We start from the raw sequence: 14,290 nt of genomic DNA on the forward strand, positions 1-14,290 counted from the left end.
CTGCCATCCATGGTCCTGCTCAGATACCAATGTGTCAGGCCTCACAAACATTTTCAGTGGCAGAATTTACTCAGTTTTAATTAGACCACTGAAGACTTTTGCTATTAGGTTTGTATCTTTTAATCAAGGAAAAATGCATGGAATTTTCTTTCTTAAAATCTATTTAATCAGTTGAGGACCAGAGGTTTATACCCATCTCGTGACCAGGGGATTTTTCTTTACAATTCTGCACTTCACGACTAACGGTTTATTGCTCGGTCATACAACTTTGCACGCAAATTAATTTTATCCCCTTTTCTTCTCACAAATAGAGCGTTCTTTTGGAGGTCTCTAATTGCTGCAGATAGTTTTAGTTTTTTTTAAATAAAAAAAAAGAGCACATTTTTTTTTTTACTCCCCTCCTACTCCTTAATTGGCCCTACACTATGAACCATACACTACACTACACATACATAGACATATGTCTATGGTAGGGATTAGATTGTGAGCCCCTCCGAGGGACAGTGATGTGACAAGACAACATACTCTGTACAGCGCTGCATAACATGTCAGCGCTATATGCAGATTTCAACGTGTAAATAAAAAAAAAAACAGCCTGCCAGCCGGTCGCGGGCTGGCAGGTTGATCGCTATGCCTAGTGACGAGCGAGACCTCCCATCTAATCTCGCTCTTCAAGAGATGACGCCGTACGGCGTGAGCGAGGAACGAGAGAGACACTCTACAGCCGCCACTTTGCGTTAGGCGGTCACAAAGTGGTTAAGAGAAAAAGAAACAAGCAAACCCAAGGGAAAGTAAAATAAAAGGGAACAAAAGTAACTGAAAGGGATATTTAAATGCAAAGCAGCCGTGGCAGAGTTCAGCTCGGTTCACATCAGCTAATGCAAAGGCCACAGCCGGCTTTCATACCAATGACAGCTGATATTCTGGAAGGAAAAAGATGTGTGTATGACGTTCTGATAAATCTAGCTTAAAGAGACTCTGTAACAACAAAAACCTCCCCTGGGGGGTACTCACCTCGGGTGGGGGAAGCCTCCGGATCCTAATGAGGCTTCCCACGCCGTCCTCTGTCCCACGGGGGTCTCGCCGCAGCCCTCCGAACAGCTGGCGACTGTGCCGACTGTCAGTTCAATATTTACCTTTGCTGGCTCCAGCGGGGGCGCTGTGGCGACTTTCGGCACGGAAATAGACGGAAATACCCGATCTCCGTCGGGTCCGCTCTACTGCGCAGGCGCCGGAAACTTGCGCCTGCGCAGTAGAGCAGACCCGACGGCGATCGGGTATTTCCGCCTACTTCGGCGCCGAGAGGCATCAGAGCGCCTGCGCAGGAGCCAGGAAGGTAAATAATGACGTCACCGCTGCCCGGACTGCACGGAGGGCTACAGCGAGACCCCCGAGGGACGCAGGACGGCGTGGGAAGCCTCATTAGGATCCTGAGGCTTCCCCCACCCGAGGTGAGTACCCCCCAGGGGCCGTTTTGGCGTTACAGTTCCTCTTTAAAGAGAATCTGTGCTCTAAAATTCTTACAATAAAAAGCATACCATTCTATTCATTATGTTCTCCTGGGCCCCTCTGTGCTGTTTCTGCCACTCCCTGCTGCAATCCTGGCTTGTAATTGCCAGTTTTAGGCAGTGTTTACAAACAAAAGACATGGCTGTTAACCAGCATGTGATAGGCTAAGAGAAGCTCAGTCTGTGACTCATACAGAGCCTGGAGGGGGCGTGGAGAGGGTGTGTATAACTTCTATCCTATCACAGCAGAGCAGCACATTCCTGCCTGAGCCGACAAAGCTGACAAAGGAAAGAAGATTAAATTATATAACAGAGATAATACAGTCACTGTGCAACTAGAAAAGGCTGCAGTAAGACAGACCACATTAGAACAGGTATAGGAACTTATAGGATAGAAGAAATAAGGCTGAACATTTTGTTACAGAGTCTCTTTAAGGGTGTGGTAAAAGAACACCTGACCAATCAGTCAGTTTGTAGGTGTGTCAAAGGAATATTCTACACAGCATGATCATCACAACCCCCAATCAGGACTCTCTCAGGTGACAGGTTAGGAATGAGTTCTGTGCAGTCATATTGCCATAGGGAGAGGAGGAGAATCAATGAGGCGCAGGGGTGGTGCCAGAGGGAGCAGCTTGGACCGGATTGGTAAGGAGTAGAACAATAGGCCGAGACACGCTAGATTCTCATCAGAGATGACCACAACCTGCTCCCTCGGCCGAGATCCTGCCAGTGTGTGTATGAGGCTTTAGTTCCCATATGTACGGATGGCCAGTGAGATGGCAGATGTTATGGAGTTTGGAAATGGACCAATGCACGGCTGCTGCATGTGACCGGTCTATTTCCAAGCTCCATCAATTTACATAAACCTCCTCTCAGAGCTGAGACCATCTCACTGGCCATCCGTGGTGGTCCGGCAGGAAAACACGTCGGCACACGTTAGTCTATGTAATAATCTGAGCTTTCCCCGCACCTCGTATTCTGCTTCATCGTCCGCCGATTTGGAGGCAGTCTTGTCCCCGGCCTCGGGCACGGCAGGCTCGGGGGTGGTGGCCATGGTGGGGGAGGCGGGGTCAGTGGGTTGCTGGGAGGGCGGTGGGGTGGGCTCCTCCTCCTTCTGAGGCTCGCTGGACACCGTTTCCTCCATGGCGTTTATGACGGCCACCAGCTGCTGCTTCTTCTCAGCCTGCAGGAGAGAGGGGAGGAAGAGGTGAGAGGAGGCATGGGGTGGCAGTAATATCATCATAATCCTTCAGATCAGCAAAGCATGCCTTCTCCATGCACTGACACAACATTACAGCACCTATTATAAACATCTCCTTAAAGAGTAACTGTCAGGCTGCAGAAGCTAATTTAAACCTCTATTCTCCTGTGTTAAACAGTTTAGAAGGAAGCCATAAAGCAATTAGTGAAGATAAAAATCTCAGTTACCTTTGATGTGTGCTTATCAGAAAGGCTGTTATAGAACCATAAGGACGCAAGCCGCATAGTAAACTGCAAAGCATTCTGGGGCCCTCCCCTCGGCTGCTAATGAGACGGTACAGGAGCTTCTAATCAGTCCAGCGTGATAAATATCCGGGCAGAGTACACTGCAGGAGTCAGCTATTGTTCCTAGCCACATGGCTCATTAATATTCACTGCACACTGTGTTGTTCAAGTAGGAGCTTATCTGTGATCAGGAAGCAGGCAGGACATGACGACACATTTGACAGAAAAACATGGAGCCTGCCATGAGCTGTCAGGAGCATCAATCTCTGCATATACTATATACAAATTCTGTGAAATCCAAACGTGGACAGTGAAATGCATATGTAATGTAAGTACAGCCAATCTTTAGCTACTGATATATGTGTTTATTTTCTCTGAGACCTTATACCTAACAGCTCCTCTTTAAAGAGATAGCCACTATTACGGTCATTTTCCTGGTTTCAGCATCATAAACACCATTTATATCTGTATATTGACACATAGCCCCGCCTTCCCAGTGATGTCACAAGCCTAGGCTGTTTAGCTATACAGAATTCTTCTCCCAGAGCATTCTGGGGGACCAGGCATTATTTTCACTGGCTTCAGAAATCTCAGAAACAAACATTCCACAGAGCTGCACCTGACAGGACTGAAGATGCCAGAATGTAAATAAGGAAGAGGAATGGGCAAACACTGCCTAATTTATAGATGAATATTGTTTAAAAAAAAGTAATTTTATTAATATTTTGTTAATGTATTACTTAATAATGTATTGTGTGTGTGTGTCACTTCAGGCAATAAACATACAGGGCAGATAAAACCGCAAACACTGGAGAAGAGCCGCAATCCTGCGAAGCTAGCGAATGCTCACTTATAAAGCAGCATTGTGAATGTGTTTGCATGCTTGATCACACATTGTAAAGTCACCAAGTATTTGCCAGCCATTGCAATGTTCTGATATGTCCCAGGTGACGGCTTCAGATATGACCAGGGAAGATCAGCAGATGCTGCTTTATACGCAGGTATATGAAGAAGAATGCCATTTTGTTGTCTCGCTTCACGGCTTTTACTGTAAGGGCCCATTCCCACTGACAAACGCAAAACGCTAGCGCTGGCGATTTTACTGCGATTATCGAGGTAAAATCACTGTACACTCACGGTTTTTGAGTGATTGCAATTAGCGATTTTTAGCATTGTAATTGTGATCACTCTAGAATCGCGATAAAATGCTGTCTGCACCACGTTTCGCGATTAGCGCTGATCGCCGGCGATCACGCCAGTGAGGTCACTGCCGTAAACTTAATATTGCACTAGCGTTTTAAAAAGCACCAGCAATCACCGGCGATTAGCAGTAATTGCCAGCTAATTGCGCCAGTGAGAATGGGCCCTATCTGAGCAAACTCCCGCCCCCCCCAGCAAAACAGAGTTATTTTTGAGGACGTATACATGGCAAATTTGATAAAGCCCAAAAAAAACAAACACGCCGAACAAACAAATAAAAATGATTTACGTGTTGTTGTTTTTTATTATAATTATTATTTAATAGGAATCGTGAACAAACTGACTCATTTAAGGGGCAAGCCATTTGAACAGGATGAAGTTTAGGTAACATAAATGCTATGAAAGGCTTTTGCCAGCATGCCTATATGGCCATGTATACAGCAGATGAAATGTAAGGCTGATAATTACATCAATCCAAGAACATTAAAAAAAGCATCAAAAAAGGGGCAAAAATGCAAAACACTATCCATTTTTTTTTCAGATGTCCCGTCGATAGAAATGCAAAAGCAAATGCAGACGTGAGCACTAGCGCAGAAACGTACCTAAACGTGATCTGGTGCGCATATACAAAAGTCATGAAAATGCATTGTGAGCCCATTTGTATTTGGGAGTTCTGCTTAAAGGGACACTGTAGGGGGGTCGGGGGAAAATGAGCTGAACTTACCCGGGGCTTCTAATGGTCCCCCGCAGACATCCTGTGCCCGCGCAGCCACTCACCGATGCTCCGGCCCCGCCTCCGGTTCACTTCTGGAATTTCTGACTTTAAAGTCAGAAAACCACTGCGCCTGCGTTGCCGTGTCCTCGCTCCCGCTGATGTCACCAGGAGTGTACTGCGCAGACACAGACCATACGGGGCCTGCGCAGTATGCTCCTGGTGCCATCAGCGGGATCGAGGACACAGCAACGCAGGCGGAGTGGTTTTTCCAGAAGTGAACCGGAGGCGGGGCCGGAGCATCGGGGAGTGGCTGCGCCAACACAGGATGTCTGCGGGGGACCATTAGAAGCCCCGGGTAAGTTCAGCTCATTTTCCCCCAACCCCCCTACAGTATCCCTTTAACAAAGTAACTTTATTTAATGCCAGGCAGCAGCAGCTAAAGCATATAACATTCTGGGCTTCCTGAGGCTGGTTTCACAGTAGGACGTTAAAGTCCCACGTTACAGCAGCCAGTAACGCAGCCTAACTGACAGCACTGTAAAATCAATGTGCTGTTCACAGTGGACATGTTGCGTTACATAGTAACGCAGCACGTTTAAACAAAGTGCTGCATGCTGTATGTTATACTGGGCTAAGCAGCGTTAGACTGTTTGCACATGCTCAGTAATATTGGAGGAGGAGGTCTCCCCTTATCCTCAGCAGCCAGCCACATGGCTAATTAATATTCACTGCACTGCAGAGACTTGTGGTAGGACTGTAGTGTTGTCCGGATCATGAACGAATCGTTCATTTGATCCGGATCTTTTCTGTGAGTCGAATCATCCGGAGCATCACAATGAAAGATTCGGTTCACAGTGGATGTCTGTCTGGAAGAAACAGGAACATACAGAATGTACAGTGCAGGGAGAGTCCTGTCCTGCTAGTCATTTCACCCCCAGCCTGCTTCCCTAGTAAAATGATTCAAATGATTTGGTTCAAAGATCCAGATCTTTTCAATGATCCGATTCAAATGATCCAAATCCTTAAAAAGATCCGGATTTCCTATCACTATCCTGGAGCGGCTGCTTTGAGAGCTGCATAACGCAGCTCAATCTGACGTCCAACTTCAACACCACCATGCGTTGCGTTAGGGGCACGTTATGCGACCATAACGTCCCCTAAAACGCAACGTCTCGGTGTGTAAGTAGCCTAAAACAGGAAATACAATCTCGGGTGGTCAGTATACTACTCCCTCTGTATACATCACTGGTGAGGCCACATCTAAGGTATGGGATACAGTCTTGGGCACCACACTATAGGAAAGATATTGATGCAGTAGAACGGGTACAAAGATGGGCAACTTTATTAGTCAGAGGGATAGAAGGTCTCACTTACCAAGAAAGGTAGACAATCTGAATAGTCTAGAAACAAGACAGCCCAGGAAGAAATTCTTAAAGAGAACCCGAGGTGGGTTTGAAGAATATTATCTGCATACAGAGGCTGGATCTGCCTATACAGCCCAGCCTCTGTTGCTATCCCAAAGCCCCCTAAGGTCCCCCTGCACTCTGCAATCCCTCATAAATCACAGCCACGCTGCTGACAAACAGCTTGTCAGAGCTGGCTATGTTTATCTCTATAGTGTCAGTCTGCTGCTCTCCCCGCCTCCTGCAGAACTCCGGTCCCCGCCTGCATCCCTTCCCTCCCTGCTGATTGGAGGGAAGGGACGGGGGCAGGGACCGGAGCTATGCAGGAGGCGGGGGAACAGCTGAGACTGACACTACAGATGTAAACAAAGCCTCACAGCATGGCTGTGATTTATGAGGGATTGCAGAGTGCAGGGGGACCTTAGTGGGGTTTGGGATAGCAACAGAGGCTGGGCTGTATAGGCAGATCCAGCCTCTGTATGCAGATAACATTCTTTAAACATACCTCGGGTTCTCTTTAATAGGGCTTTTTTCACACAAATGCATAACACACTAACGCATAACTTCAATGGAGGCTTTTTGCATTTGCGATGGTTACTCAAATTCCACACAGGGGTTTCAAATGAAAATAAGTGCTACTTACCCGGGGCTTCTTCCAGCCTGTCCCTCGCTGCAGCTCCGCGGTGAGCTGGTCGCCACCTCTCCCTCCCGGTCCCAGGCGATGACGTCAGGCCGACGTGGAGGTACTGCGCCTGCGCGAGCGGCGCTGTAAATCACCGTCACGTGGACCGGAGCGTACTGCGCCTGCAGTGAGGGACAGGCTGGGAGCTTGGGGCTGGAAGAAGCCCCCCGGGTAAGTAGCGCTTATTTTCATTTGAAACCCCTGATGACTCCTTTAAAGAGAGTCTGAAGCGACTTTAAAAACTTTAAAAAGCGACTTTAAAAACAGAAATATCTACCTTTCTTGTTTATAAATGATCATTCCCCAGTTTACCTGACTCTTATTTGGTACGTTGCCGCACAAAGGAAGTTGCAGGGCATGCTGGGTTGTCCATTTTTGCTTCTGTACATTAGTTAAGTGGGGAAATAAAGAAGCAAAAAAAGGACAACTCAGCATGCCCTGCAACTTCCTTTCTGCGGCAACGTACCAAATAAGAGTCAGGTAAACTGGGGAATGATCATTTATAAACAAGAAAGGTAATAGAGATTTTAACTTTTGGATTGCCAGGTTAGCATACTTATTACTTGTTTACCAGATAAAAATAAACAATTGATTTTTCGATTTTAGCCCAACAGTTACACTTTAAGTAACTCTACAGTACAAAAAAAACATTGTGCAGCATTAACGTATTGTTCATTGTAGCCCCTTAGTAAGGTTAGAGTTCCCCTTAAACTTCTACAGAGAATTGCAGAGCCCCACTTTCCCAATGACAGGAATTACAGGAGGGGCATAGAGGGCAGATCTCACCTCCTGAGCCTTTCCTGTGAGGAGGGGAGAGGCAGGCAGGCTGGTGTAATCCGGGGGGACTGGATGGGTAATATTTAAATGACAATGCTGGGAGTCAGGGGGGCACAGAGCCCACAAGCCTTCCCACTATCACAGCCAAATACCCGCATCACACATCCAACTGTGAGCTCACCAGCACAATCTGCTCATAGTATTCCGCATCTATTGGCCTTCATACTACATGGAAATGGTCAAATTGTCCAATCAAAATTGGATGTGTGTACACACTCTAAATATACCACTTGGCAGGCGAGTCAGTATAGTTCCCAAACATTACTCTCTCCTATCACACGAGGCTCAGGGCCGGCACCCCCAGGGGCCTTTCCAGCAGCGTCATAAAAAATCATTTGGGGGGATTCCACAGGATTGAGTGCGATTTCCTCAAATCGACATTGTGGGCTCTGCAGCTTTTTCTGGAGTGTTTGTACTTCAATACAAAGTACAGGATCTCTGCAAAGTCGCTTTTCAGTCGCTGTACAAACGCTATTTTACTATCCAGAACCAAAACAAGTTGCAATTGATGTAGGTAAATTCACCAGAAAAAGCTGCTAAAATCCCTACATCAACTGCTAAGTGCTTCCAGCCTTTATGCTGCAAGAAAATATGGATTTTGCTTGAACGTATCATGTGACCTGGAGCAGCCCAGCTGAGGGAGATAAGAGCAGGCCCCTTTCCTTGCTTGGCTCAGTACTGTCACATCATGTGACCTGGAGCTGCCCAGCTGAGGGAGATAAGAGCCGGCCCCTTTCCTTGCTTGGCTCAGTCACATCATGTGACCTGGTGCAGCACAGCTGAGGGAGATAAGAGCCGGCCCCTTACCTTGCTTGGCTCAGTCACATCATGTGACCTGGTGCAGCACAGCTGAGGGAGATAAGAGCCGGCCCCTTTCCTTGCTTGGCTCAGTCACATCATGTTACCTGGAGCAGCCCAGTTGAAGGAGATAAGAGCCGGCCCCTTTCCTTGCTTGTCTCAGTACTGTCATGCTGCAGGCAGAGCACAGAGAGGTTTGGCTGGGAAGGCAGCAGCACTGGGAGGCTGTTCTGCAGGGACTGTCATTCTTCCAATATACTCTGCATTATTGATTTGGGGCCCATTCTCCGATCACCAGGGATCAGCATGTGATCCCCCTTGTATAAATGCAGCGTCATACGGGAGATGTACGCAATGCAAATAACTCTGGCATGCATGGAAATCATCCAGATTGCACATCAGCACCCAGGCAGCTAGCTCGGGTTTCAAGGGTTAATGCTGCTCATGGGCATTGTGGGGTTAATGTACGACCTGCATGACTTTGCACATGCTCAGTAGCATTTGTATGCTATTTTCTCAGGTATGCTAAAATGTTGGAACACCGGGCCAAACATCAGGAGAGGCATCTGACTGGCTCTGCTCAAAGCTGCAGGCAATCCCTAATGACTGGCCTCTCACTGACCATCCCCCAAGCACAGCTGCAGCATCACACTATAATATACAACTATGGAAACTCTAGCAGAACTACAATTCCCAGCATCCCCTGCCTGCTGAAGACCAGCCAGTCATTCCTGCAGCCCTCAATCACAGCAGAACACTGAACTAGCAAGTCTCATGGCACTACAAGTCCCAGCATGCTCCCCCAGCCTGTGCAGCTGTGCTGGTATGACAGGCCTAGCTGTGGTGCATGCTGGGAGTTGTAGTTTCCAGGCAGAGCATGCCCCCCCCCCCCCCCAGCCCCTATACTGTACCTTGGCCTGGGCCCTGCAGGCTGGCCTCTTCTTCCAGTGCTTCCTCATGGTGCCCTCCTGTACAATGCCTGCTTCTGGCCTCTCCCTCCAACTCTTCTTCTAGAAAGAACTAACAAAACTTCTGACCTCCCCTCCCCCTCCTGAACCTGCAGGAAACTTCTAGCCAATCAGCTTGCAGCTTTCACTCACTGTGTGCTGCTGCTTGTGGACTTCCTGAATGCCACTCAACAGGGCAGAGAAGAAGAAGGGGAGGGCAGGGGCCCCCCATACCCCCTCCCCCACACCTCAGGGGCCCCAGCAGTGTGCAGAGGAGGGAAATGTCACAATTCGGCTCAATGCTGATTTACTGGAGGCCAGGCCAAACTTCCCTGCTTATCAGGACAGGTGCAGAGGAGGAGAGCCGGGAAACATAGCCAGGCACCCCAGCCTCTGCTCAGAGGGGCTTTTTCACCAACATGTGTTCATATCTGTCCACAGCAACCAATCACAGCTCAGCTCTCCGAACACCGACCAACCAAATCCTCCATGTGTCCATATCAGCACACCGCTGTCCACAGCAACCAATCACCGACCAACCAAATCCTCCATGTGTTCATATCAGCACACCGCTGTCCACAGCAACCAATCACCGACCAACCAAATCCTCCATGTGTTCATATCAGCACACCGCTGGCCACAGCAACCAATCACAGCTCAGCTCTCCAATCACCGACCAACCAAATCCATGTGTTCATATCAGCACACCGCTGTCCACAGCAACCAATCACAGCTCAGCTCTCCAAACACCGACCAACCAAATCCTCCATGTGTCCATATCAGCACACCGCTGTCCACAGCAACCAATCACCGACCAACCAAATCCTCCATGTGTTCATATCAGCACACCGCTGGCCACAGCAACCAATCACAGCTCAGCTCTCCAATCACCGACCAACCAAATCCATGTGTTCATATCAGCACACCGCTGTCCACAGCAACCAATCACAGCTCAGCTCCTCAAACACCGACCAACCAAATCCTCCATATCAGCACACCGCTGGCCACAGCAACCAATCACAGCTCATCTCTCCAAACACCGACCAACCAAACCCACGACTTGTGAAACCGACAATATTCGCTCTAGACTCTGATCGGAGTTATCCCTAAAGCTCTGTACACACGCTCGGTCGCCCAAAACGAGGTCGGGCGAGAACGGTTTTAAGAAGGGTACAAACGACGGTAAAAGACAGCGAATATCGTCCATGTAGATCGATCTGTCCTGGAGGATCCGCTCGGACAATAATCGGTGTTAAGGTGCCCATTAATGGTACAATCTTTCCTTCAGATTTTATTTTGCGGCGCGATTTGAATGATCAAAACTAATCGGAAGGCAATTATCGATTGTTCCCATTTACAGAACGATTTAAGAATGTTTTACATTCTGATTCGATCAAAAAAATACAACGTCCGGATCAATATTTTTTCCTTTTCCAATCAGCCAAAGAATCGTTTCACATCGATTTGCGCCACACACTGCACCGTTTTCTACACACTGCACCGTTTTCTATACAATCTGATCATAAAAATTGCAGCAAAAGATCGAGTCTGAACGAAAAAATTGTACCTTTTGTTGTTGGTATCGATAGATAAAAAATGATAGCAGCTCACGCGTAGATAGGCAATTCCGGGTCCGCAGTCTAGCTCTTCCGCAAACGATACGATCGTTAGATCGCTCACTGAAGTGATAGGTGCGCCGACGCCGTTCGTTCCTCACAAACCGTCTGGGATTGTTCGTTCTACACAGGGATGGTGCATGTTTATGGGGCTTTAGGCCTAATTTACACAGAGGTGTTTACAAACACAAGCGGGAGGAATACGGAGGCGGCCATATTTATTTCCTGTTAAACAATACCAGTTGCCTGGCTTTTTAAGAATTGGCAAGTGCTGCATACATAGGTCACACCTTCATTGCAGCCGAATTCTGCAGAGCATGCAATTGTATGCAGCTAAGAGCTATCTTTACTACCAAGAGCTATAGTTACATTCTGGAAGTCCGGATGTCATGGCTGTTTTTTATTCACCCTTTTTTTGTGAATAAATACCCTGCTTTTTAAGAATTGGCAAGTGCTGGTCACTTTTTGTTTGTTGGTAAGCTCTCATATTACATGGAGGTGGTAAAATTGACCAATCAAGATTGGATGTGTGTGCCAGGCTTGAATCCTACACCTGAACCAAGCATGCAGCTAATACAGTCACACTTCAGTCAGAGCACCTGATCTGCTGCATGCTTGTTCAGGGGCTGTGGCTGAAAGCATTAGGCTGGAACCCACTACAAGTCGCAAATCAATATCGCAATTGCTGGCGTTTTTGAGTTGCGTTTTGTAAGCGATTTCATGAGCATTTTCTGGTGATTTTGGAAGTGATTTTAAAAGGTGTAAGCTTTGCGCCAGCGTTTGTGATAGCGATTTGCGATTATCGCTTTTAATTCTGAATGGTCGTTTACATTTTTTTTTTTTTACAATGTGCAGTAAGTCAAAATCACACACAAATCGCTATGTGTTGCCAGCGCTTATATACTTTACATTGAGGCGCAAACACTCCCAAACTGCTGCATGCCCTGCGATTGGGATTTGCCTCATCACAATCACTCTAGTGGAATCTGTCCCCTCCATTTACATTAGTGTTGTATTCCCTGTTGGTGGACCACAATCACCACTATGAGCACTATTGCATAATCAGGGATATATACAGGAAAAAACAGGAAACCAAAAAATGCCAATTCACTTTTTCTTTTAAAGAGACTCTGTACTAAAAACCCTCTCCTGCTGATATTGAATACTATCAGCAGATAAGTTCTCACACTACATGGAGGTGGTAAAATAGGTCAGTGATTGGCCAATCTAAATTAAAGGTGTGAACTAGCCTAAGACCCGGTTCACATTAGCGTTTTTTTTGCGGAACGTAACCGGAACGTTCCGCTCACCGGATCCGTTTGGTTCGAAACGCAAATTGAACCGAGCCTAACAGGCAGAGGATCAGCAGAACTGCCAGGCCATCTGCATTGTTTACAAGGAAATAAATATGACGGCCTCCATATGCCTCTCACCTCGGGTGTCCTTTAAAGTGGACCTGAACTCTTGCTTAGGACAGAAGGAAAACAGAGAGAAATGCACCCTGTATGTATTTAGAGAGTTTAGCCTGTCTAATTCCCCCTCATCTGTGACTAATCACAAGTGTAATTTGATGTCTCAGCTGTATCAGCTCAGGAGTCTCCTCTGCCATGGCAGAGCTGCTAATTTGTAAACACAGGATCTTAACCCTATGTCTGCGTCCATGAAAGCAGGAAGTAGACACACTGCAGATTTATTGCAGGATTTATATCAGCTGTAACAAAGAAATGTTTTTCTTTAAAGGCTATTGTGCTGTTGCTAATTTTTTAGATCAGAGAGTACGCTCTTAGTTCAGGTCCACTTTAAAGGGCCACTAACGTGAAAATTTTAAAATTTAAAATGCACGTAAACTCATACAAGAAGTACGTTTCTTCCAGAGTAAAATGAACCATAAATTACTTTTCTCCTATGTTGCTGTCACTTACAGTAGTAGTAGAAATCTGACAGAACCGACGGGTTTCAGACTAGCCCATCTCCTCATGGGGGATTCTCAGTTGTTTCTTTATTTTCAAAAGCACTTAGGGCCCTTTTCCACTATAGCGTTTACGATTGCTGAATCGCAAACCGCTAGTGATTTTTAAATCGCTACGGTTTGCTTTTTAACATAGGAATCGCGGTAGGTCATTTCCACTACCGCGATTAGTTTTTTACCTGATCGCGAGCGGGCGGCGGAGCGATTATTGCCGCTATTTTGCTATGCAGTGCGTAAACGGCGGGAAATCGACACAAATTGTTGTACTTTTGCTGAATCGCAATCGCTAGCGTTCAGCACGAACGCTAGCGATTGCTAGAGGAAAAGGGGCCTTAGTGAATGGCAGCTGCTCCATCCAACTGCTAAAAGTGTGCAGCGAGCAGGGAGGCTGGCCAGCATCATTGTATTTATCATTTTCATGCATTCTTTATAAAGAATAAAGGCCATGCTGAGAATCCCCATGAAGAGAAGGACTAGACCAAAACCTGTCGGTTCTGTCAGATTCCTACTACTCACTGTAAGTGACTGTAACATGGGAGGAAAGTAATTTATGGCTCATTTTAATGTGAAAGAAACATACTTCTTATTTGTAGGAGTTTACATGTATTTTACATTTTTCAGTTTTTCGCAATAGTGGTCCTTTGAAGGGGTTCTGTGGAGGGGCTCAAAAGACAAAATCCGACACTTACCAGGAGCTTCTATTGGCCCCCTGCAGCTGTCATGTCCCGCGCCCTCCTCCTCCGATCCTCCGTTCCCCGCCGCCGGCACTGGTCTAATATCTCGCTGCCGCACGCGTCACCGGGAGCTTACTGCGCAGTACAAAGTTCTCTTGTACTGCCCTTGCGCAGTAAGCTCCCGATGACGCGCACAGGAACCGGCGCGCGTGCGGCCACAGTCTAGGTAGACGCACGATTAGGCCAGGACCGGCTGCGGGGAACGGAGGATCGTACAGGACGGCGCGGGACATGACAGCTGCAGAGGGCCAATAGAAGCTCCAGGTAAGTGTCTGATTTTGTCTTTTTAACCCCCTCTACAGAACCCCTTTAAGCCTTGACATATACAGCATATGGCAATAATAATAACGTGTGGGATGAAGAGGATTGGCTGTGATGGGGTCACATGACGGCTCG

General features: G+C 47.2%; 1 protein-coding gene across 13 annotated transcripts in view; it reads right to left on the bottom strand.

The window, feature by feature from the left end:
* Window positions 1–14,290, bottom strand: part of LOC137571141 (DNA (cytosine-5)-methyltransferase 3A) — a 558,436-nt gene that overhangs the window by 40,216 nt on the left and 503,930 nt on the right. For 12 of the 13 annotated variants that reach the window (XM_068279887.1, XM_068279889.1, XM_068279888.1 and 9 more), the window contains one exon: window positions 2,479–2,691. In XM_068279887.1, the coding sequence (XP_068135988.1) occupies window positions 2,479–2,691 (213 nt within the window). Of the gene's footprint in view, window positions 1–2,478; window positions 2,692–9,539; window positions 9,620–14,290 lie in introns of those variants that run through there. The other variant, XM_068279895.1, reaches the window with a different exon arrangement.

Source organism: Hyperolius riggenbachi, chromosome 4 (genome assembly GCF_040937935.1).
Source record: "Hyperolius riggenbachi isolate aHypRig1 chromosome 4, aHypRig1.pri, whole genome shotgun sequence".
NCBI classification, from domain to species: domain Eukaryota; kingdom Metazoa; phylum Chordata; class Amphibia; order Anura; family Hyperoliidae; genus Hyperolius; species Hyperolius riggenbachi.